The sequence below is a fragment of the Halyomorpha halys genome, unplaced genomic scaffold (genome assembly GCF_000696795.3).
Source record: "Halyomorpha halys isolate HHAL.00 unplaced genomic scaffold, Hhal_1.1 Scaffold417.1, whole genome shotgun sequence".
In the NCBI taxonomy this organism is placed as follows: Eukaryota; Metazoa; Arthropoda; class Insecta; order Hemiptera; family Pentatomidae; genus Halyomorpha; species Halyomorpha halys.
In genome coordinates, this window is record NW_027111032.1 from 257,259 (window position 1) to 284,987 (window position 27,729).

Here is a 27,729-nt window from a genome sequence, read left to right on the forward strand (position 1 = left end):
TAGTCATAAAATAATTTATAATACATTAAACTAGATTTAATTGGAGTGCTAATAGGGACGTCTCATGGCTCCTGATATAAAGTTTTCCCACAATACATTCACTAACAACTGATTTTTTAGTATATATTTCATGAAATGTTGTTTTCATGAAAACTGTTTCTCGGAAATATTTAACGTATATAGCTGTTAGTAAATTTACTATACCTAAAATAATGTTCTCTTAGGTTTTCTATTGTTGTGGGTCGTTAAAACTACTCGAACACGGAGCTCCGAATAAAAAATTATTTTTGTTTTCAACGTTTTGAGAACGCTCTCAATTTTTATTCCTCTTAATTATAGTTAGCAGAATCGTCAATTTTGATTAGTAATTACACGTAGTTTTTATTAAAGTAATCTCTGCTACATAGGATAGTGATAAAAATCAATGGCGGAGGCTTTTGAATGAGGTCCTGATTCAGTGACGGATCTTTTCGTAATATTGTATCTGCGTGTTATTTTGATTTATATTTTTTAAAATGTAAATACTTTTCTGAAAAAAAAAAAAAAATTGACAATAAATTTGATAGGCACGAAAACCTACACGTACCAGATATGTGCAACAACCTATTTTACTGAACATGAGATAGCACTTATCTGTGCATACCTTTATCCAAACCGATTAAATCTGATCATCAGCTAAACTATCTGATTTATGTAAACAGATTAGGGAAAAATATCTTGGGTATAGCATGCTGGTTTAGCATCTATTTCAGAATACATACGTCACTAAACAGAAATATCCCGATCCATTCTGGCGGCAGCCATTTCATCACTTATATTAACAACTTAAACGAAACTGACAGTTATTGCTCTATTACGATTACTAATACTCCTGACTCAAGATTAAGTTTAACATTATACGGAAATTCCTCATGATTTATCTATATTATAGAAAACAGACAGAACTAAAATGGAGTAATGGTGTTATAATAGGATTTAAATAAATAAAAAAAAAAATTGTAAATTTTCATATAGTGGTTAATTTAAAAAAGAAAACGTTTATTATTATTATTTCATTTATCAATTTTTTATAATTTATTTTATTCCTTGCTTATATTCACTATATGACTTTCACTTGTATTTTTTAAAAATTATATATTGTTCAACACGGCACTTAATTTAAGTATACCGATTTAAAAACGAGAATCAGCATATTCTGTTAAACCGAATATTCCAATTATACAGTATGCGTTTCTATTGGTAATAAACACAAAAAATGTGCGTAATATGCACATCGAGAATATGTCAATGCAACTCTCTAGTTTCCTTCCTAGATAAATAATGAGATAAGCAGTACGATTCCCAGCCAGTCAACTCTTTGTAAGACTCTTGGGGTATTTCCACACAGTAACTAAATTTTCCTCAGAATTTTTATTCTCATTTTTCCCCCTTTCTGCCGCGAAGATAATCAAAGATATATCAATTTTTTGATTATGTAAATAAAAACATTATTGAAACCTTAGATACCCATATAAAAATTTTTTGATGTTTATTTTCAGCCACAAAAACAAGAACAGGCAATTCAATTTAACAATTCTAGAAAATCACATAGAAAACAATTTAAAGAAAAGAAAATTTGCTAAAATAACAGCCCTAATGGAAATATTTTCCGAGATATATGTTTTTAAAAACAGACACTTGATGGAAAATCAGAAGTTAGTGAATTTATTGCGAGAAATCTATATCGTAGGAACCACGAGGCGTACAGATGTCTATTAGCACTCAAATTAAAGCTACTTTTACGTAATATACTATGACACCTATCTTCGTAGGAGTTCCTAATAATACAAGAGCCGGGAAGAAAGAAAACAGTTATTTCATTACAATTTTTGATTAACTTAAAGAAAACTATGTATAATTACCAGTCAAAACTGATGAGTCTGCCAAGTATAGGTAGGGGGAATAAAAAATGGCGGCTGTTTCAAAACCTTAAAAAAACATTTTTTTTTTTTTTTCATTCGGAGCTCTCGGACCTTAAAAACTACCAACAACACTAGAAAATCTAAGAGAACATTATTTAAAGAAGAGTAAATTTGCTGAAAAATTAGCTCTAATAGAACTATTTACGTTCAATAATTCTTGATATATAGCTTTTTAAAAAGTAACATTTCTAAAAAATCTACTAAAGATTAGTTGTTATTTAACTTATTTTGAGAAATCTATATATCAGGCACTGTGTGACGTATAAATGTCTATTAGCACTCAAATTAAAGCTAGTTTAACGTACTATAAAGTAGATTAGTCAAATATCATAAAAATTACTACTCCTACAAAGATAAACATAATTAACTATTTTGTAGTAAATTTAACTAGCTTTAATTTGAGCACTGGCAGACATCTGTATGTCCAATAGTTTTTGAAATAAAGTTTTACATAAATCAAACCAATTGTCTGAACAACCATAAAGTAATTTATTTTAGCAAGTATCATGAAAACTACTACTGCTACGACGATAACATCATAAACCACTTCATAGACCATTAAACTAGCTTTAATTTGAGTGCTTTCAGACGTCTGCACGTCAAGTGGTTTTTGAGATATAGATTTTACAAAAAAATTCACTAACTACTGATCATTCAGTACGTTCTGTACAACATTTTTATGAAATATTGATTTTTAAAAAGCTTATAACAGCAAATTTTGATTTATTCTTAGTTATATGTTTATCGTCTATAGTTGGCCACGCTCAGCGGAGAAGGGGTGAGTTAAAGGGGGGAAAAAAAAAAGAAAATATAATCGCAAAAGGAAAAAAAGGACAAAATAATAAAGAATAAATTACTCCTTAGGCGCCACGTTATTTTTTCTTGGAAATAACGAAAACCCCGAAGCATTATGCCCACAATATAACTAAAATATACCCCTATATAAACAATTGTTGAATTATGACCACTGGGGAATACCTTTTCTTGTAGATAACAGAGAACCTAGGGGGTATTACCTACCCACCTGTTGAATTATCGTAATATTCCATGAACAACAAAAAAAAACATAAGTAAATAAAACAAGTTGAAAACAGAGAAAGAACAGCAGAACTATATGTACAAAAGGTTATAATAATAAGAAATATATGTACACAGAGCGAAAAGGAAAAAAAAATTCTTATCAATTAATAAAACAATTAAAACTTTTAATTTTAAAGTTTACTTAACCTTAACTTAAATAACTACATTTACATTATTATTCTCTTATCCAGGACATGTTGAAGGAACGTCACTGCACTATATCTCCACTTCTAGTGTTAATGACCGTCCATTGAAGTAGAACACCATAATTTTGAAAAACAAAACATATATAACAACATTTCTCATATGATGCTATTTCGGTTAATACAGTAAAGACAGAGGGCCTTTAAACTATTACCACTTCACATTAAACAATCGTAACGTGTTCCAAAATCAAATTGTCACCTTTACAAAACCAAAACCCACTCGTCTGAACATATCGTCAGTGTTTTTATTTCACCATGGCAACCGTAACAAGCTATATCTCGAGAACTATTGAACGTGAATAGCTCTATTAGGGCTTACAGTTTATCAAATTTAATCTACTTTAAATCATGTTCTCTTAGATTTTTTAGTGTTGTTGGTAGTTTTAAAGATATAGAGCTCTGAATGAACATAATTATTTTTGACTTTTAGAAAAATTCGGGTTTTTTTATCTCCCAACCTATATTTGGCCGACTCATCAATTTTGACTAGTAATTCTACATAGTTTTCAATTACGTAATAACAAAATGGGGTGAAATAACTAACTTTTTTTTCCTCTTGGGCTCTTGTACTGTAATTTATTGTTGCTAGAGTTCCTAACCAATTACTAAGTTATCAGGGAACCAATGCTATATAGGGAACAATACAGTCTCATAATATAGTTTTATAATTGACAAATCCTTATATAATAGGTCAAAAATTGATTATAATTAAACCTATCAATCTTAACGTTCAATCTTGAAGAAAACAACCATTTAAGCCTTTAAGTATGTAATCCTCTTCAGAATTATCTAGGTTAGCCCAAAGCCAACAACCGCAACACCAACATTGTTGATTAACACCATGAACATCAAGATACAAATAAATGTATTAAGATATAAAGATTAATTTTACACACAATAGCCGAAACCTTATTACTAGGCTATTTATGAATTAGGAGTACCAAATTGCTAATCAACGTCATAAAGAAGTAGATTAACGGTTCACAGCAATGAAGGAATTACAATGAAATTATTAAACAAAATACTCACAATATGGAGGAAAACGCAGAACCAAAACTACAGCAAAGTTCATTGCAACATAGCGCCGATTCGGGACAACAGGTTGAAGGGCTACAACAAAGATAAGATTTCGGGCAGAAGGAAGCAGGGGAGCACCACACTAGGTTAGTACCAAGGAGTACATAATTAAACGTATATATAAATATAACAATACAGAATAGACTAAATGCTTCATAGGTTACCACGGTCAGCACTAATGAAACTGATGCCAGTCATAAGGAACTCAAGAACAAACAGTAACTTCATCAACGGCATTGAGAATGAGAGAACGCACTATCTATATCAGAATTAAACAAGTCATTATAAAGCAAATTCCTTATCATCTCAGGGCTCTAAATTACCCTTGCGCGGTTTAGTGACCTTCTATATAAGATGGTTTTCCAAAATTCTGGTTTATTTCGTCAATAGGTAAAAGTTTGTATGATTAAAATTAATATGATAGGAAATACTTATAGCGAATTTTAACTAAGCTGGAATGGAGAAGAGAACTTTAAAGAATAAAAAAGAAGTCTCGGATATAAACATTTGCTTGGTGAGGCCAACAAGAGAAAACATATACAAAAATAAAACAAGAGAATTAAAATAAAATAATCAATTTACTTACATACTTTGGATAAAATTTAAGTATTATGTCGGTAATCAAGTCTTTACAAACGTCGTTATATACAGTAAAATTATGATGCATTATCATCAGTTGATTGGATTCTATACAACTGTACTGGGAAAGATTTATGTTATGTTAGTTTTCAAATAATACCGGTAGATAGCGCTTGTATGCTGTCGCTACCGTATAAATAGAGAAAACATTATTATCTTATAACAGCCTGAAGTCACCCACACCTCAACACAACCAGCCGGAATGGCCCCTCCCCATTCTTTGTTAGCCCCTGGCTATAGAGCCACATATGTATAAACCGCCTTCAGCGGACCATGTTTCTCATCTTATAATGCCGTAAGGCAAACAAAGATATATTATATTTAGTATATATTCCTAGCTTTAAGTTGTATATATTTGCAATAGTTTTAATAAAAATTTAGGAGGTAAGAAGAGAAAAAAAAAAAAAAAAAAAAAAAAAAAAATCTTATAATATAATCACTCCATCCCCCCTTCCTGCGAGGTAGCAGAGCAGGAAAGGTTCCAAAAACCCTATTAACATCACTTCATAATCCATCTTCTGATGCACACCCACCCCCTCCCTCAAAATTCTTTTCGACTTCTGACTGTTTCTCTTATTATTTCACCATTATCTATCGTCTTTATTAATTAACGTTTTTTTATTTTTATCTTACAACACGAGGAGGCCCCTCACCTCCGGACTTAAAATAGCTCCTTTTTAGAATGGATAGCTCATATATGATATACAACATAACAGATAACCTTAAAATACCAAAGGTAGTAAAAGGTAAGACACAACACGGATTACTTTTCTCTTTCGCAGTAATGTACTTACTAATTCACTTTTTATTTCTGTTTTAGAGGGTTCGGAAAAAAAAAATCTTGTAATATACTTCCTCCTATTCCTTATCCTCAATATTATCACTTAGCTTATGTTGAGTCTCTATAATCCCCAATAGCATAGGCCAAGAACATCTAGAAAGGGATTGTTTAATTTTCTTCAATATACAATGAATGGAATGAAATGATATCGACATTATCGACTGTATTAATTCTAATTTTCAATATCTATGTATAATTTGGCTATTAAAAGAATGAAAACAAATCTTGTATAACCTAACGGAAACCGATATGGTTACTGGTACTGGTTAGATCTTTAAATAGAGAATTACTTACTCTATTCGGTTAAAATTATAACTTTCTAAATTTATGGAATTTGAAATAAAATATTAAATTTTAAAACTAATGGTCACTGTCCCTACTTTAATCAAATTCGTTACAATCTTTCTAATGCCCCTAAAATTCCTGACTTTGTCGACTAACCAACACCCTTTATAAGCACGTTTGGCTGTTATTTATTCATCATAGTTTAATATTTGTATTGATTTTTAATTCAATGTCATCATATAAAAATTTTATAACTGATATTGAAAATGCTCTACTGCCAAAAGAGAGCAAGGTTAGATTAAGTCCGCAGAGCCTTTGTCAATCATTGTATTTTATTTACAAACAATCGTACAACTTAATAGGATCATATAAAACTGTTATTAATCACAATTACTATTGTTTAAATGTTAAATGATTTTACATCTTTTAAAAATCCTATTAAAACAAAAAAAAAAATGTAAATTAAAAAAAATCTAACTTTAATTATTTTTAAAAAAAATCGGTATGATACAACCCAAGAAGGGATGCAGTACTTTGTTAAGTACTGTTCCAGGACCAACGGTTAAGAAAGGAGTTAATTTGATCAGAATCACGCTCGACCGCAAGATTTTTCCCTGATTAAGGGGCTAACTATATAAGAGAGGTATTCATGATGTGTTAAATGTAAAATGTTTTACCGTGTTAAATGTTATAAGTATAGGATTGTGAGCAGCCTAAAGTCTTAGTTTAAAGAGCTCCTAACGGATTTTTGGAGCAACTTGTTTTATAACCTTTCCTTCCAAAACTTCAAGTTATTGGTTACTATTAAGTTTTCACTAAAGTAATTTACTACAACATGCCTAAATTGAGTTGTGTAAAGGTTTGGCTACTGAGTGTCTTATTGACCTTCTAACTTGTGAGAAAGAGAATCAACATGAGCTAATTGACAACTGTCACTACATTATTATTATTATTGTCACATAACCAAAAACATCAAAAACAATACTAATATAAGTTTTTTCATTTAACATGTTAAACTAAAGATCATGAATACCCTAAGGTTGGGTGAATACGGCTACAGGAACATAATGAATTTTTTTTTTTTACTGTAGCCACGACAACAGAAACAATGAAACCTCGAAACGTTGGCTCAATATAGTTTTTTAGAACTGTCTGATTATCAAGAACTTCAAAAGATAGTAATTAAGATCGAAATCTCATAGATTGTAATTAATTTGTAACAACTCTAATAGCTTAAGAACAGTTTACAGGACAACTTCGATAAAGAAAGTAATAGCGGTCTACAGTACTATCTTAAGAATACGTCTGACTCTAAATAAAATCAAAACATACACTTATGTAATAAAACGTTATGTTTAACAAAACAATCATTTAAATCTCCTAATTTCGAGTATGGGACACTGTTCAGAATTATCTAGTTGAACCCCGTATCTATAAGCCAACAATCCTACTTATGGTTACATCATGGTATCCAGGTACAAGGAATAAATTAATTAAAATATAAAGAATTAGTTTTAAACAATTTTTGACTTAGTACTTGACGAATAGAATAAGGATTAATTAATTTTACAAACACATATAAGCTCAAATAAAAATTTATTACTTGCCTATCCAAAGGTTATTAGAGTATTAAATTGTTAATCAAGGTCAAAAGAAAATATAAAATAGAAAATTGTGTCCTAGGATGGAATGGATTATAGGGACAATATAAAAATACTTCAGTGTCTTAAAGACAACATAAAAATACTTGATTGTCTTAAAGATAATATAAAAATACTTAACTTAAGAAATAACCACCACTACAGCAACTGTATCCTGAACCACAACAGTACATGTAATATGGGCAGCAAGTGTAAAAGCCACAGCATTGAAAAGTGCCGGGGCAGTAGGTTGTGGGCGAGCACCACTCTAGTTTAATCCAAGGAGTATTTCATTAGATATAAGTGAATAAAGTAACAATGAAAAAGCTACATGTTGTATGAATATACCACCTTCAGCATTAATGAAACTGACAGCAATCACCAGGAACCCAAGAACAAATAGTAACTTCATCGTCGCCATTGGGATCTTGAGAACGCACTACGACAGTTAGTACCAAAGAAAAGAATATAAAGTAAACTTCTTATCGCTTGGGAGTTGTAAATCATTCTTGTAATGTTTTGTAACTGTTGATTTAAGCAGATTCTAGGGAACTATTCAAGTTTATTTCCTTATTAGAAGCAACGGTTTACATAATTACAATTAATAAGGTAAGGAATAATTAGGTATTCTGATTTTTTTAACTAAGCAGGAACTAAGACGAAGTTGAATAAATAAAATACGAACACGAGATGGTACAGGTTAAAACGGTCCTATCTATCCCTCCTTCAAAGAAAAGGTCAGCCAAAAAAGGCCACGCCTACGAAAGGAAGGTTTAAGTTAAGATTAATATGAATGTCAACCATTGCAATTAAAACTGCAACATACGACAAGTGTTTGGCTAGTAGTCTTCCCCTATTCCTCTGCCACGCCCCTAAAAGGCTTAAAAGGTCTCCATTTCTGGCTTTACTTTTCCTGCCCGTTTACCCCTCCATTAAACTCCTTCCTCCAAGATATAAATGTCGATCTATAAACATACAAGACTATCTTTTTTAGTCAAGGTGAGGTATACACTATTATCTCCCTCAAAACAAAACTGAAGCCAAAAAGGAGGGAGTTGGCCACGCCCAGGGGCCCAAATTTACATTGAGTTAAATTGGCGTGTCCGCCTATGTAATGTAAACTTGCATAAGTCAGACGGTAATTGGATCCTATTCCTCTAAACTTATTTATTTGTACCCCTGAAGCTTGTCACAAGCTCCTCCTTTCTGGTTTCTATTTTCCACACAACTTACCCCCTCCATCTAGAAGTTAACAAAGAAAAAGCAACGCAGAGCAGTTTCGAGAACTCGAAATGAGGGTAAAACGAGAGCAGTAACCCTTACTGTACATTTTGTATACCAAATATCCAACATTTTCGAGTTGTTTTTTTTTTCTTTCAAAAATTTTCGAATAATTTCGTACTTTTACAGTTGTTCATAATTTTTTTTTCCATCTTATTTAAAACCAAATTAATTAATCAACGTATCAGGGTTGATACTGGAGCTAAGTCGGTCAGTTTCGATCTGAAAGAGATCCCAAAATATATATGATCACTTAGTATGCACAGGAACGAGGCATTGGCACGTTGTCGGTCCTCTGTGGTGTATCACCTCGCCCTGGTCGACTTCAGGAACTTCCAGTGGTTGATACCCGTAAGAACTGTCGGGTTCGGCTGCTGCCAGAAAGGCCCTCGGGATTAATCTTTGCCTCCTGTGTTTGTAATAATCTCTCAATGCAGTAATAGTTGAATGTGTACAGTATCATATGCTGGTTCACTTGGATATTGAAGAAAATAAGAAATATACTCTCAACAGGTCCTTAACCAATGTGATTACTGATACATAATATGAGAAAAAAGATAGATTTCAGAATAGGTAGGACGAATAGTAAGAGGATATTAGAAGATAAGGATCTTTGGTAAATTTAAACGGTAACACCAGTATACAAGCGCGATCTACCTGTGCTGTATGAAATATAACATGAATCTGTCCCAGTGGAGTATCAAGTTAACTAACGACAAGGGATATCTTGAATGCATATAAATTTTTACTTTTACTTACAATATATTTTTTTTTTTAATTTTGTACTTTCGGCAGAAACTAAGTTGACATTCGCACCTCTTGAAACCTAAAAAATGCCAAATTGTTGTTCAAACATCTATTGATTAGAACATGACTGCACCAAACCACAAGAAACTTGGAAGCGGATGGAGAGAAGTAAGTATAAGTACCGTTATAAGTTACAACAAATTTAGTGTTTGTTACGACTCTAAATTAATTATCTACATACTACTTAATTGTATCTAAAACAGTTTAGTAATGGTATAGTTTGAAAAAAACAAAACAATGCTTGAGTAATCAGCCTGTCGTCCCTCAGATTCTATAAAGGAAGCATCGAGAATTATTGTATATCTAGTTAATCTAAAACGGAAGTTACAAATAGTAGAACAAGAAGCAATTTAGTTGTCGAGAGAGAACATCCAGAACATACGATCACATGAGTAATGAGCAAGGGGAGAAGAGTACGAGGGCAGAGAATGAAGTGAGACGTTTCGCTGTAATCGACTGTAACCGATACAAGTTACACGGCCTGTGTAATTTAGGGAAGAGAGGTAGATGAAACAGAGGCAGGAGGATGCTGTGACAAAGAGGTTCTAAAAGAGACCTGTTAGGGAGCAGACAAAGAGCAGCCCTTCAGGGGCACCTCCTATAAATAAACCCCTCTGGCTAGCGCTACAGGCTGTCGGGATGGGGGGGGGCAGAGAAGGGGGGGCACCGGTGTTCGCTGTTTTAGGCGGGTGGGCCAAAGAGTAGTGTATTTGTAAGGAGGCGAAGAGTAAGCAGGGAGTCCTAACAGAATTTGAGATATTCATTATGAATAATTATTAAATAATTTTAGTTACTAAAAATTAATTAATAAAAAACAATAATTATGTAATTGAAGAAGGAAAAATATAAATAATTGACTTATATACTGAAAATATAAGTTAAGAAAAATAAATAAATAAACAGTTTAAGCATAATGAAGTTGGATTGCCATTGCACCTATAACAGGGAATGAATTTTTTGATTAATTCATTTATTGATATCACTTGTAGTTAGCGATTACAATTGACTATTCCTTATAAATCAAGCGGTATCTACAGCGCGATTGATAGGACCTTGTAAAGAAATGGCAATAATTAAGAGTAATTTATTTTCGTTTCGTACAGGATGCTGCCTCAACACACTCGATACATCCTTACATCAGTAAAGGCCAGCCCTCAGTAGTGCTATATAAATGAGAATCGGTTTTAATTTAGATTTTCTATTGTTGAAAAGATTCAGCATAGCCAATCTTGCGTAGGCTGAGTTAATTTAGTATTGATATGGTAATTCCAGGTAAGACTACGATCCAGATGAACTAGAAGGTATCAACTGTTGTATCTACACATTTGTCACTTGCCGCAAAATCCGAGACAAGTACAAACGCTTAGTAAACAAAGGAAACGACAACCGTCGGTATCCACACGCTAGTATGTTCTTTTGACTTTTATCAAAAAGGAAGAAAATAAATGAATGAAAGGAAACATAGATATCAGTAAACTAGGTTTTAGATGATAAAAATTCATCCAAATAGTACTTACATAACCTACAAATCAACCTTTGCACAAGAATTGTTATCAGAAATTTGTTAATTTAATAACCAAGAAATATAATGTCTTTATAAATATATATGTGTACTATTAGTACAAGAGCCAAGAAGAAAAAAAGGTAGTTATCTCACCCCAAATTTTGATTACTTCAATACTATGTATAATTACTAGTCAAAATTGATGAGTCTGCCAAGTATAGGTAGGGGGATTAAAAAATGGCGGCTGTTTCAAAACCTTAATTTTTCATTCGGAGCTCTATATCTTAAAAACTAACAAAAACAATAGAAAATCTAAGAGGACATTATTTAAAGAAGAGTAAATTTGCTGAAATATTAGCCCTAAAAGAGCTATTTACATCCAATAGTTCTCGAGATATACCTTTTTAAAAAGCAAAATTACTTAAAAATCTACTGAAATATTAGTAGTTAGTTAATTTATTTTGAGAAATCTATATCTTAGGAACTATGTGACGATGTCTATTAGCACTCAAATTAAAGCTAGTTTAATGGACTATAAAGAAGTTTATGACCATAACCTTCGTAGGAATGGTAGTTTTCATGGTATTTGCTAAAATAAATTGATTTATAGTTGTTCGGACGATAAATTTGATTTATGAACAACTTTATTTCAGAAACCATTAGACGTACTGATGTCTGCCAGCGCTCAAATTAAAGCTAGTTAAATTTACTACAGAATAGTTAATTAGGTTTATCTTTGTAGGAGTAGTAGTTTTTATAATATTTGACCAAATTAACTCGCAAAATGTTAATTTCTAGTTGTTCCTATAAAATGTTGGATTTTTAAAATAATATATCTCTCGATCCATAAGACGCACATATGTCTGCCAACACTTAAAATTAAGAAAATTTAACTTACTATAAAATAGTTTATGACAATTATCTTCGTAGGGGTAATAGTTTTTATGATATTCACATATGAATATAAATTTGGCAAATGAAAATTTGTCCGAACAACTTTAAATCAATTTATTTTAGCAAATATAATGAAAAATACTATTCCTATGAAGGTAAAGGTCAAAATTTTTCAAAATAAATTCACTAACTACTGATCTTTTGGTACGTCCCTATCGTTTGGTACGTACATTTTTATGAAATGTTGCTTTTTAAAAATCTATATATCGAAAACTATTTAACGTAAATAACTCTATTAGGGCTCATATTTTAGCAAATTCACTCTTCTTTATATGACGTTCTCTTAGGTTTTCTTGTTTTGTTCCAACTTTTTAAAATAAAAAAAATAGTTTTTTTTTATCGATTTGAAACAGCCGCCATTTTTTATTCCGCCTACTTATACTTGGCAGACTCATCAATTTTGAATATTAATTATACATAGTTTTCATTATCAAAAATTGGGATGGGATAACTGCCTTTTTTCTCCTCTTGGACTATATGGTAAATTAAAAATAAACTGCTAAAGTCAATTAACAACATTTGAAATAATGGAATTAAACCGAATTTAGTTTTAAAATATATATACAACCTTAAAATGGAGTTAATTATAGAATTCGAAGATTGGGGAAATTCTTTGATTCATTAAAACACAGAGAGCACAAAAATGTATATGTTGACAGTTCTAAAATAATTCAAACAGGGGGATGCAGCACAAACGCCTTTTGATTTGGTTCAAAAATCGACACTCCACAGGTCGGCCACAAATTCAGTCCAACTTTTACCAGTCAATCTAAATATCTTATACACACACCCTGCGCGGATTCGCCATAAGCAAACGAGGCATATTTACAGCTTCACTTGTGGTTACTATTACAATTTTTCACCATTTATAGCCGGTTCAGATGGGCGTCAAAGCGTAAAGATTGATAATCCATTTATTCTTCCAATCATTAAGGTCAGTCAACAATGCACTGGAAAAATAATAATGCTGCATCGTCCATAGCTATGGACTGAATAAAATGATGATAAAAGTCTAAAACAACGGGAGAAAGAACTAAGCCTTGTGGAACACCATCATCGATTTCAGTATACTTCAATATCTACGATTCTTCCAATGAAGCGACAATTCAATTTAATTTGCAGTGCATATGGGATATTATATGGGAATACGGGAAGGATTATAGCTAAAATTATATGATTGTGTACCAAGTACCATATGTTAGAATGGATTGACAGGAAACATCAGCAATTAAAAGCCCAATGACAAATGATCAATATCGGACCAATTTAAAACAATTTTGATCTAGATTAGAATTCCTTTTATATGAGTTCAATTAATCCTCAGAAATCTAGTATTCATATTTTTTCCTTCCTGGATCGAAATATCATGTTTATTGCGTAAATTAAATATCAACTAAAACCTTATATACGGATTAAAGAATTATTTGTTCATTTTCGTCCTTTGAAATAAGTAATGACTTCATTTAGGAACTTGTCTGCCATTCAAACGTAATTTTCTAGCTTCCAACAAACTTTTATCACAATCGTTATGTGAGTGAATATATTCTTTAAATGAAAATTTCTTGTTTTCGGTTATTGATGTTCATTTGTGAGAATACGGCTCGTTTCCAATAGTTAAAAATAGTAGAGATTTTTTTATAGCTTAAAAATTGAACTAAAAATACACAGTAAGATTACATTTCTGTGTGTTGAGTAGCCCGTAAAACTTGACCTAAAATCTACGGATATAAAAAAAAAATGAAAATATAGCAATGGTAATATTTTCCAACCAAGAATCACCAAAGAAAAGGTTTATTGAAACAAGTTATTCCAAGTCAGTAGGCTCCCCTTGCCAGCCTAAAACCATTCTTTGTTTTTATTGCCAGCATTATTAACTTAACAAATTTTTACGAAAAAAGAAAAAAAGGTTAAAAAATAAACTCACGACATTGTAAATTTTATACAAACTATAATCAAGCATATAACCATAATTGATATTCGCTATCGAGAGAGGAACCCTAGAGCCATAATTGACATTAAATATTCTTAAATCTTTACGATCAAAATGAAATACAAATATCCTTTATGAACAAATTATTGGCAAGTCGAACATGTATTTTGATCAGTCATAAAATCATCTACAACAATATTGACACATTTGATGTTAACGTGCTTAACAATTATTTCAAAATTTTTACAAAGCCTTTCTAAAAAGAAAAGAAGTGTTAAACACGGAGTAACAACGAGCAAATTTATTTCAAATTTACTATTGATATTTATAAATAGTTAATCATTCTAATATTTAAATCAAGATGAAGATAAATAAATTATTTAGCTTCATATCCATACATGAATATTTATATGATACTATTAATAAATATTTACACCCGATGGAATAAATTTTGATAAGACATTCAAGGTGAGTATTAAATTTAAGGTTAGCCTGTATATAAATACCAAATATGGTAGAGTAAACGTTCGGCCGTTTCCAGTTTTAGAGTGTCAAGGATTGTACTTTTTTAAATATACTGTGTTATCAAGATATAATAACGTTTCGTACTATGTATAAAAAGTTCTAGTTCAACATCTGGAGGAATAATTTAATTTCAGGCAGGAAAAAGTTAGGCGCGTGTCACACCTGCGTTTTCAATACCACACCACCTAAGGCTTACGTTAGCCACAGGACAAAGTTTATTCATTATTAGAAAATTTAATAGATTGGACAATGATTAGACAGAAATAATCAATGAACGTTTGAACATTATTTCATATATATAATAAAAAAAATTAGAGTTTGTTTCACCAATTAAGCTTATTCCTACAATCATAGGCGATCACTCGGAATCAGTTAAAATCATCTCAGACAAATTTATGAGTCCCTCCTCTAATTCTGTAAATTTAGTTCAAGAAATTTTCTATAGGGTGTACATAAAAAAAAAAAAAATAATATTAATAAAACTGAAAAAAAAAATTTTTTTAAAACTCTTTATAAAACTCTAAATTTGATTTAATTTCTCAATGTTAAGCTACTAAAGCGAGTGGAGGCAGACATCTTATTGGTTTATTAATGATTGAATCTAAACATAAATGAAGTATTTTTCTTTTACTAAACTTTGTCATAGTATTCTTTTTTTAAATAATAATGACGCTTATACAACATTTATAAAAACACTAACACACCTAGCCCTCACATAAGGATCCTAAACCTGGGCATCGACTAAGTCTGATGCAAATAGCCTACTTATTGTTGAGAAAAAAAATATTGTGAACAATCTTTGATTCAATCAAATAAGGCAATACCTGGCAAAAAAGAAAAACTGTGGAATTTTACGACCTCTTCAAGGACACGAATACGATAGATTTGCGAATATCATAAGATGAAATAGGCAGGCCATGTCGCAAGAATGGATAACAGAGAAATCCTGGTTAATTTGGTTAGGGAGTTTCTTCATCGAACAAAAAAAATTAGTGTTTGCAAGAAACTTACTAAATGCATATGATTGGAAGACTACTGCACGGGATAGCTCGACGACCCGGCATCGGCGAACAACCGGGAGATTGTGAATGATGAAGGAGCCGACGCGGAATAAGAATAGGGAGGCTGGAGCCCCATTTTAAAGAGCTCGACTGAGAGCTGGCCTGCACCATGACGTAAATATTTAAATTGTCCTCCAGCAATCAGAAAATTATAAATAACATATTATTGCCAGTGGAGGTATGGGCAAGCCTAGGGCACATTAATGGCTCAAATACCTCAATTCATGAATTTTAAAAAAGACTTTTCTTCCATAAGTATAAATTGAACTCAATATAAAAGTCTAATGCATAGGCAATGAAGAGAATTTAATAAGATCTGACTGTTTAATAAGTATTGCTAAGGATTAAAATAAAAAAAATAATTAATAGAAACTAACGTCCCTACAAATTAATTTTGTAAAAATGAAAATCATTTATTGTTTAATATTAAAATTTAAATTATTGTTATATATTAAAAATATTTATTTATTGTTTATATATATATATATTGCTATCTAGTAGCAATAGCATTTTGGATTTTTCTGGAATAACACTATATTTTATTCTTTGACAACGATAGCCTAACATATCACATAAAAATAAATTTGCTGCAATTTTTTTAGTTGCACTATTGTTCTTGGCATGGGAGTAAGAGGCAGGAGGGGTACTGGCCTCTGAAACATACTGGTACTGAAAGCCTAACATAATAATAATAATATTTATTTATTCTGGGAACGATCCCTTTAGAATAATTTACAGGCGTCAAAATTAGGCTTTTGAGCCTTAGAGCAAATTACAAAATAGAGATGAAATTACAAGATGCCATAAAATAAAATAATACAATGAATTTAAAAATATACAAATAAACTTCAATAATTAACAGAATATATAAAATAATGATAAAACAAATAAAATAAAACCACATATCACATGGAAATAAATTTGGATAAATTTTTTAGTTTCTTCTTTGAAATTTCACTAGTTCTTGGCGCGGGCGTAAGAGACAGAATAGGAACTGGCCTCCCAAGAAGTGAAAAAAAAAATTCTTTTTTCAAGCTATTACTAATTGTAATAACTAAGAAAGCTCTGCGATAATTGTACATAATTTTCTTTAAATTTTGGTTTTATTCGCCTTTTCCGAGCTAAAATGTCACAACCTGATTGATTATGGCTTGACCGCCCCCCAGTTTTGATCCTGGGTACACCCTTGATTCTTGGATAAGATTCAAATCGTATATTATAAGTATAAAATAGATACTAAGGAAAGTTTTTTGTTTTATGATGCCACATAATTTGAATCCTAAGACATTGGAAGTTTAGATAGGAGAAAAAAGATAGAGAGAGAGAGAGAGAGAGAAAAAACGCATCACGGCATGCAGGAAGGAAGGAACATTGCAGAGAGCTGCGAAGGACGAATCGTGACTGCCCTCCAACAGCAATTACTGATCTCGAATCCTCACATGCACTTTTTAGCACTGTGAATTGTCGGATAACTTAAGTAAATTTCTTTTCGGAAGGTAATAGTAAAATTTACATCTAATAAACTATCACATCATGGGGGATAGATTGGACCATATTTCAAGTCATATAAAGAAGATCCATACGTCGCAAAAAAAACACCACTGGATCGGTTGTCAAAGATTATGTAATGCAATAAGAAAAGAAGACAATGTCACATGAGAAAGTTGGATTAGAATGTTCTCAGGATGTCTGCTTTTCCAATGGCAGATATATTTAGTTTCAATAAAGATATGAAAGAGAGATCTAGGGTCTCGAAAATATCAGGACAATAGATAAAGAGGGGCTTGAAAGTACCACAAAATGATAAGACTGAGGCAAATATTATGATAAAAGACAGGATAAACAGTTAACCGTAGGCAACAAATGGCACTTATGTTATATTATATTATTTAAATAATTTTGTTCATTAATTATTTCCAATTAATAAAAATAATGTTTTTTTTATGGCTACTTAATTTTTTTTAATTGATCTACTTCTGTTTTACATCAATCTGTAGGACCGATATCAAATAAGAAAAAAATAATAAATAAAAAATGAGAAAAAAATCAAAAATAAAAAGTAAAAAATCGAAAAATTGTAATAAATTGTAAGGGACAACGAACATTCATAGTTATATATTGTGTTATAACCTATGAATGATTAATTGTCAAGAAATTAAATAAAAAAACTTAAAATGAGTCAATAAATACTGCGTTTTAAATAGTTTGTTTTCTTAATAAGATTAATAAACTACAAAAAATCAATAATAACTTCTACTCAAGTAAGAACAATAATCTAAATAACAAAAAGTAACTGTAAAACGTAAATAGAAGTAACAACTAATATATGAGGCGTCCATGCCTTGTAACTGACATACTGAAAATTATTAGATTGCTAAAATGCTTGTTGATTAAAATGATCCATCTTCATCGAGGAGTCACGTATCGTAACTTAATATCAACAGTATTTTCTTAAAAAACAAATTTCCTATACATTCATTCAAAAGTTTATGAAATCAAGCTTACAAAAGCAAGGGATACCAAAAACGTCTACTCACTAAAAAATATTACATACCATGTTTTTCGAGTGACCAATTTTTACTAAACAAAATCGGTTAAAAAAATTGCACACACTTAGTAGATTATATCATTTTAAATTGTGCATCCCAATTATTAGTCGTTGTAAACATAATTATTTATTTATTTTTTAATAATTTATTTATTGTTATTTACGATGGTATAAATATATATATATATATATATATATATATATAAAGTAAATTGGTTGTAAGTGATAAAATGACATGATACAAACATGTGGAGAATCTGCCCATTGATAGAAATCCAATAACATTTCTAGAGGAGATCTGGAGACCGTCTTCTTTTTAGACGCCTAGGAGGATTATTAGGTGACGAAGGAGAAGCTAGGTTAGAAACAAGTGTGTTTGGGTGGTTGGGAAGTTTATCATGGAAGGATTGGTATCTATTTCTGGCCAAATCGGCAACATGTGAAACATTAAGGTCCAGAAGAATGACTTGATTTGTGACAAAGTAAGGGGCATTGAGGATTGTAAGGATTGGATTCGGTAGGCATTCGATGGTTCAGTGGAGCTTAAAGCTCAGATAGGCCTAATAATAGTCATGTAGATCAATCTTTTGTAATGGATTGACAGTTTAGACCGTTTGTCCAGTAAAGGTTGTAATAGTCGTAATCGACGAGCAGTTTCCAATTTTTCAGTCTTGTACGATGATTCCATGACAGTATTTTGTCCAGATGTAGTCCTAAGTAACGGATCAGTTCGACAAAATAATTGTTAAAAGTAAAATTCATGCATTTTCCAAATTAAATAAATGTAAGTCAAAATTAATATATTTATTATTTTTATTCTTTTACTGTAGCTACAGAATTATTCCCAATCAAAAAAAGTGGAAAGAAACTAACATATTTAGATTGATCTTAAGTAAATGAGGAGATAAAATAATAGTCAACATCTGGCCTTGTTAACTAAACTTCGACAAGTGTTGTTGCTTGAACACTAGAGTGACAAGCAACAATAAATAGATGAAGGGCAACGTAATGGTGTTTTTTAGCCTTGCATCAACGCTAAGCTGATGGACTGGGTATATAAAGCTAAACTTCACTTAATATGTAACATTACTCATAATGGCGAATAGTGGTACACAGGTAGCTGTATGCCCAACTCTGCCCAAATTACACAAGCATTCCGAAAAAATTTCGCCATGCTTTAACCATGCATTGTTTTTGCCATTCCTTTATCTCGGAATAGTAGAGATGTATCTATGTTTCGTCCACAGTTAGGAATCGCCCCAAAATGAAACTCGTCCATATCAGAGACGACCAAACGAATGCGTTTGTTCTCAGCAAGGAATATCTTGCAAATTTCTTTTTTTTTTCCATACCCAATTTATCATACAATATTGAAGTTATGATACATTTTGATACCGTTTTGGCCACAACTACTTTGATCAATGAACACAATTGTCGTGTGTTTTATCAATGATTAGGGTTCATCATCCTCGTTAAAATTCATTTATCTAATTTGAAATAGATGCAAATACAAAGGCAGAATTGTCTTAAGCAGAATCTAACTCAGCTCTGAGTTCTTTCGGTGTTTGGTCTTTTAAATATTTGTTTAATAATCGTTTGAAACTGATTTTTTTTCCCCATTTTTATAAATAAACAAGAGCTCTCGTTTCAACCGACGATAAAAAAAATATACCACTCGATGAATTACCGATGATGAAACTTTGCCAGATATCGAGTGAGTAATGATTCTTTACTAAAAACAAACCGTTTCCGTGATACAAGCGCCATCTCTTGGATATTCTAAGGACTCATATACCCTCCTCCTCGTACCAACGAACCAGTCATTACTTCTCAACGAAGACTCTAATTACCTTAACTGAAAATATCGCTGGCCCGGAAGAATAATGACACAGCTGTAAACTTTGAGAAATTCACTTTCTTTTGTTGACAGGCATAAAACTGTATTTACTAAATATTTGTAAGTCCACAAAATAGTACTTAAATATTTGCCAAGAAAGGAATTTGAAGTACAATTTTGTCGATTTACAAACATATAGTAAATCAATTTTGGAGCCCACCAAGACGACAAAGTCAATATCGCAAAGTTTAACAGTTGCGATATTATTCTTCCGCAGCAGCGAATTGTAAATTTGTTTAAAAAAAAAGAATTTTTTATAACCCCTAAAATGCCTGACGTTAACATATTGAGAAACCCTGGTTGAAAAAAAAAAGTGCGCTTTTTTTAATTTAAAAACATAAAACGGGAATCAACAGATTTCCGTAAGCATCATCAAACTGGCTAGACTGATTTATTTTTTGGCCAAATAACATTTCTAACGTCAGTTATGTATTCAATTTTAATTATGTACATTTATATGAACCATATTTTAAAAATAAGTTCATCAGTTACAAAAATTATAACAAATAATTCCGAAATATAAAAAAAATTTCAAAGAGGAAGATAAGAATTTGCATTGTCTCAAATAGGTTTATTTTATTTCGGCTCGACTATCTTACAAGATGCATCCTTTATTCTTGTAATTTCCATAATTAGCTATTCTTCAGTTAATGATAATTGAAGGTATTATAATTTAGAAGTAATGGAAACTTTACAGACTTCTGAGAGTTCTCCTCAAATGCAAGAATGGTAGACCCACTGCCAAACAATCTTTTGGTAGTCACAGCTATAACATGTTAAAATATATAACAAATATTTATGCTTTAATTGATATTTTTTTAGCCGTCAAGGATGACATAATATAATACAAACTACAATAGAAAATTAAACAATAAACGACAGATGTAATATCAAATCACAGCTCATAAATAGAATAAAGAAAATAAATATGAAAGACACTTCGTCAATCGGAGACATAAGGTGCACGAGCGGATATGGAACAGCCACTGGAGCTGGAAGAGGCAGCTGGAACGGACCCAGGTGGCTAGCACGTGAGCATTAGGGGCACGTATTAGTATTAGTATTAGTATACACTAGTGTACCCTTCCAGGACACTACACTCACTGCAGGAGCCGTCCGTCCTCACCATATGTTATATTTATAAGACGCCAGCAAGTTATATTAAGTCTTGATAAGGCCCCCATCCTGTCGTTAATGTCTACACCTGTCGGATACATCAACGGAAAACACATCATAGCCTCGAATTAAAAATATACTCTAAACAGTTGCGAGTACTCATATCGATATCGAAAAAAAAATAATAATATGTATATAAGATACAAAAGGCGTGGATGCGGAAGCAAAAATGAATTTTAAAAAAGTTAGATTTTAAGCCTAGCTTCCTCACAATATCTATTGAGTAATAAAAGAAAAATAACTGCAAACAACAGTTGCATAAGGTAAACCAAATTTTATGTTTTAATTATCTACATGACTATTATAAGGCCTATTTGGACATACAGAGTTGAGCTTTGGGGCCACAAAACCATCAAATTCCTCCCGAATCCAATCCTTACAGTCCAAAATCCTTCGTAAAATCCTTTACGCTCCTTACTTTATCACAAATCAAGTCATCCATCAGGACCTCAATGTTCTCTATGTTGCCAATTTGGCCAGAACCAGATACCAATCCTTCCATGATAAACTTCCCAACCACCCATATCCACTTGTTTCTAGCCTGGCTTCTCCTTTATTACCTAATAATCCTCCTAGGCGTCTGAAAAGAAGATGGCCTCGAGATCTTCTCCTCTAGAAATGTTATTGGAGGTCTATCAGTGGGTAGATTCTCCACAATTTCTATCATGTCACTATGTCACCTACAGAAAATTTACTTGTATATATTTTTATACAGTAGTAAATAACAATATATAAATTATTAAATAAAAAATATATTTTAATTATTTATTTTAACATGTTATCGAAAACCATTATATAATTTATTATTTTTTTCGAGACTGGTAGTTTTTTTATTAATAACAATGGTCATCCGAAAAGTCTTATTATTAGTCATATCACATATTCAACGTTTCAGCCAATCCGGCCATCTTCAAGGACAATCTTAATTATACTTTTACAGTCTCAAGATTAATTTATAAAACTTTTCAGACTATTATACCCAAGTAATATAAGCAAAGAAAACTGTTTTTGTCACTATGACATTTAATGATAAAATTAATTCTTTGTAAAACCAATTTCTGTCATTACTACTATCATTACTTAATAGCCTGCAAATTTTTATAAATTAATAATTACGCTGTAAAACTATAATTAAGATTGTCCTTGAAGATGGCCGGATTGGTCGAAACGTAGAACTAATAGAGTAGGGTGGAGACTTATTGGATAACATTTGTTATTATAAATTTTATTTATTCATATATCTTTATATATTATTTTAATAACAATGTACTTAAAAACAGTATTACATATTGCTGTCCTCTCACTTCTTTTGCATTCATTCTCTTTTTATAATATCCTTTGCATCTTTCGTTAATCTTTATTCATCATATCAAGCATTTATCATACTCTCTCCTATACCACTACTTATCTATTAAATTGAACATCTTTTTTCAATAGTTATTTACTTTTTTATTAATCAATATTTAGTCCTTAAGTTAATAGGATTTAAATTTCATTTTTTTTAAATTCAATTCAGAAAAACATTTACTCCTACCTATAAAAGTAATCAAAAATCAGTTTCCACTGAGCTTTAATGTATTTTTTGTACCAACACCATCTAGCGGCCAATATATAATCGTCGCGGAAAATCCATCCGCAGTAAAGTGAGTAACTCTAATTATTTTAATTGTCTTCCTTCTTATTATCATAATACCCGCCTTCTCCCTTCCTTTTAACCAATCACGTTTCCTTATCGCTCTTCCTTAAGTACTTTATTTACTTCTGCATGACTTATTATTTATAGTTCAACTACTTACCAACAACTCTTACATAATTTTATATACTACTTCTTATTTTAAATCATGAAAGATAGTTGACCGTGGATGACTCATACGAGAAGATGATTGGGAGGTGCGGTCAAATTAAAACACAAAAAAGTTGAAGTAACTGCCAACGTTTCGGCCAGCCCTCATCAGGGCTAAGAACAGAACAAGATGACAACCAATGAAAACAGAAAATAAAATATAAACAGAATTACATAAAGTAAATAATTGTACAGAATAGAATTAATGAAATAAAGTGATGAGATAAGTGGAAAAAAAAAATTTACTTCTCATTTTTGTTAATTTTAGTGATATATTTTCATATTGCAGAGTGAAACCTACCTAAATTATTTCGCAGAACCCCAAGAAGGGAAACAACTGGTCTAGTAACATATACTCCAATACCTTCCTTAAAGCGTCAGAAAAACTTTAATATGCGTAAAAGGAAAATCCTATTAGAAAAAAAAAAAAAAAAAGGAACCATATCTAACTGTTTTAGATGAAAGACCAGTTGACTTATTTTCCTATCTTGTGAAGGAAGTCAAGATAACGTTACGGAAACTGATAAAAAGTAAAATGTGGAGTCGACGACTTTATAAACAGTTGGAGGAACAATATTTGAACAGTTCACGTCAATTCTCGGTATTCCATTAAAAGGAAGAAAAGGGAGTTCGAAAAATATTTGCTCAGATCATTAACCGGAAAGTCTTCAAGATGTGAGTTTGATTATTTAATCAAATAAATTCTAAACTTTTCTTATCTTCAAATAACTTTCGATACCTTTTGGACCACATGACTTTGGTTGTTTACAACAAAAATGAGGTGAAACTAAATAAAAAACTTTAATATAGCTCGTAAGAACGATTTTAATTTTAATTATAAAAGCTACTTAAATAATGGTTTGTACCATATTCTCCTACATTGTACAACCTTTAAATAAAATAGACAATATATCTAAAACCCGCCCATATCCGTATCTCACAACCTACGAAACATCCAAAATGTAATGAACCAATGTTCATGGTCAATAAATGAATATACTCTATGTTTACATTGTGGTAGTATGTAATAAGTTTGAGTTTGTAAATGGCATGCAAGCAGTTTTTGAAGCCCAATTAATATTGGTACTTATATTATGTTTTGGTTGATTTAATATAATTCTAATTATTATTAAGTCTGTTTTCTCTTTTGTTTATTGTTTTTGAAATGGAGCACTAGACTCAGGTTTGCTATAAAACTGTATCTTTAATGTAATGTAATTTATTAAAGAATTTGTCATTCACAAATAAATATATATTGTATTCTATATTCATTACTTAAGAAAATACCAAAATGAATGGTTTGCTGTACACAGTTTATTATGTTACATTTTAATGTTTGTCATGTACTTTCAAATATTACTGTTTTATTTTAATTTTTGTTTTCTAATTGCGCAATAAAGCTTTAAAAAAATCTTTTCGTACAAATAATTTGAGTTATTTAACGTAAAATGAAAAAATACAATAATTATATATAATGCAAATTTTTGTTTGAGACTGATTTGTGTAGTAGTTAAAAAAAAAATTTTTATTGATAGATCCTTGAAAATGGCCGGATGGCTGAAACGTTGAGACTCAATGGATTTTTTTTACAACTACAATAATAATATAATGTGCAGTATATATGATAGATAATAATAATAAGACTCACAGTGATATAGCCTAGGAGCCATGATGACAGCGGAGGATGCCATGACAACAATAGCAACATGAGGATTGTGCTGGAGGATATGCTCTATTGGGATCTCCCACATGGCTTCTCCAACAAATTGAAACAATTGGACTAATTTACAGCTCCTCTCGGCCTCATAGCCAAGGCGAAATTGCAATCAATACCAATTTACATTACATAAAGTCGTAAATAGAACTTCAATGCAAAGTTAAATGAACAATGGATAAATATCAAAAATGGAAAATTGGTATAACTTGAAAACACCGAGAGATTTCAGCAGTTTGCCCCAAAGTTAATAGAATTCAGGAAAATAAAAAATAAATTTGGAAAAATTCTCAACAGACAAGAATATTTATTTTAATTATATTATTTCAATTTCTTGAGACAAGGTAATTATTTATTAAATAAATCAAAAATTTGTATCCTTTTTTGTCTCAACACTTTTTATTTTTCACCAGACCAACGTTTCGGCCATTTTAGCCATCCTCAAGGACATCTTCAATTATAATTTCTTCCTCACATTAATTTAAAGTTACTTTTGCAGGCTATTCTGCCCAGGTCATTTCCTTTATTATAAGTTAAAAGCCTATTTTTTAAAATTTAAAATCATTAATATTTAATTCTTCTTATATAAGATTATCCACAACAAATTCACTACCATATAACAAACCATTTTACAAGTTCATTTTAAGGTTTGTTATATGGTAGTGAATTTGTTGTGGATAATCTTATATAAGAAGAATTAAATATTAATAATTTAAATTTTAAAAAATAGGCTTTTAACTTATAATAAAGTAAATGACCTGGGCAGAATAGGCTGCAAAAGTAACTTTAAATTAATGTGAGGAAGAAATTATAATTGAAGATGTCCTTGAGGATGGCTAGAATGGCCGAAACGTTGGAATGGTGAAAAATAAAAAGTGTTGAGACAAAAAAAGGATACAAATTTTTGATTTATTTAATAAAGAATATTTATGATTATATCTTTATTTAAGAATAAATGTTAACTACAGGTATGAAATAGTAAGAGAATTTATTTTAGAAAAAACGGGTACATATAAAAGAAGTAATTTGTAAGGAAGTACTGCTACTAGATTAACGGTTGAGCGAGGAGATTTTTACCAAATTAAGGGTACCCACTTTATGAGGCTGGGAGGACCCTGGAGGACTTATAATTATTTATTATAAAGCACACACAACAAATTAATAAAAAATACAAAATTTATAAACTTGAATTTCAACATGAAATACATATGAAATTTACATTACATATGGAATTTATGTTAAGTTTGTTTATATTTTTGTAACATTAATATTTACTCAGAGTTTTTATATAACAAAGTTGTGAAAATGAGGTTTTACATATCGGTTGAGGCGTTCGTTTAAATATACTATATAAACATCAATATATGTTAAAGATGATATCTTGAATTTTCAAAAATTCTTTTATTATTAAAAAAATAATAATAACAGTATGTATAATGTGTGTAAAAAAAAAAAAAATAAACGCTTCTATCAACAATCTCCGAATAAATTTTATAGTACAAGATCCCAAGAGGAGAAAAAATGCAGTTATCTCACCCCAATTTTTGATTACTTTAATGAAAACTATGTATAATTAATAGTCAGTATGTGTCTGCCAAGTATAGATAGGAGGAATAAAAAATGGCGGCTGTTTGTCTGTCGGCTGTCGAAGCTCTATATCTTAAAAAGTAGGAACAACACAAGAAAACCTAAGAGAACGTCATATAAAGAAGAGTAAATTTGCTAAAATATGAGCCTAATAGAGTTATGTACGTTAAATAGTTTTCGAGATATAGCTTTTTAAAAAGCAACATTTCATAAAAATGTTGTATGGGACGTACTTACTACTACCCCTACGAAGATAAGTGTCATAAACTACTTTATAGTAAGTTAAATTTCCTTTATTTTGAGTGTTGGCAGACATATGTGCGTCTTATGGATCGAGAGATATATTATTTTAAAAAATCCAACATTTTATACGAACAACTAGAAATTATCATTTTGCGAGTTTGTTTTGTAAAATATCATAAAAGTTTGTAGGAGTAGTAGCCTACAAAGATAAACATAATTAATTAATTTGTAGTAAATTTAACTAGCTTTAATTTTTTAGCGCTGGCAGACATCTGTACGTCCAATGGTTTCTGAAATAAAGTTTTACATAAATCAAACCAATTGTTCGAAAACTATAAATCAATTTATTTTAGCAAATATCATGAAAACTAATATTCCTACGAAGGTAAAGGTCATAAACTTCTTTATAGTCTATTAAACTAGCTTTAACTTTAGTGCTAATAGACATCTGTACGTCACATAGTTCCTGAGATATAGATTTCTCAAAATAAATTAACTAATATTTCAATAGATTTTTAGTAAATTTTGCTTTTTATAAAGCTATATCTCGAGGATCTATTTACATACTATTAGATGTAAATAGCTCTTTTAGGGCTAATATTTCAGCAAATTTACTTCTTCTTCTTCTTTAAATAATGTCCTCTTAGATTTTCTGTTGTTGTTGGTAGTTTTCTGATCTAGTGCTCCGAACGAAAAATTATTTCCTTTTTTTTTTTAAAAAAAAAAAGTTTTTTTAAGGTTTTGCCTTACAAACAGCCGCCATTTTTTATTTACCCTACCTATACTTGGCAGACTCATCAATTTTGACTATTAATTATACATAGTTTTCATTAAAGTAATAAAAAATTAGGGTGAGATAGCTGCCTTTTTTTCTTTCCGGCTCATGTACTATCACTGTACGTTTAATTGGATTCAAACAATATAAATATA

General features: G+C 30.8%; 1 protein-coding gene and 1 long non-coding RNA gene across 11 annotated transcripts in view; both read right to left on the minus strand.

Annotated features, from left to right (window-relative positions):
• The window catches only part of LOC106682471 (uncharacterized), a 12,523-nt gene extending 4,285 nt beyond the window's left edge, over positions 1-8,238 (minus strand). The window contains exons 1-2 of the long non-coding RNA XR_010843884.1: positions 8,081-8,238; positions 7,867-7,997 (exon numbers count right to left, since the gene is read on the minus strand). This is a non-coding gene — a long non-coding RNA (uncharacterized lncRNA). The remainder of the gene's footprint in view (positions 1-7,866; positions 7,998-8,080) is intronic.
• Positions 1-27,729, minus strand: part of cnn (centrosomin) — a 169,023-nt gene that overhangs the window by 80,706 nt on the left and 60,588 nt on the right. Inside the window, exon 1 of one of the 10 annotated variants that reach the window (XM_014423342.3) lies at positions 24,904-25,021. The exons of the other annotated variants lie outside the window; for them this stretch is intronic. Coding sequence (XP_014278828.2) covers positions 24,904-25,006 — 103 coding nt within the window. The 5' untranslated portion in view covers positions 25,007-25,021. Of the gene's footprint in view, positions 1-24,903; positions 25,022-27,729 lie in introns of those variants that run through there. 10 annotated transcript variants of the gene reach the window in all.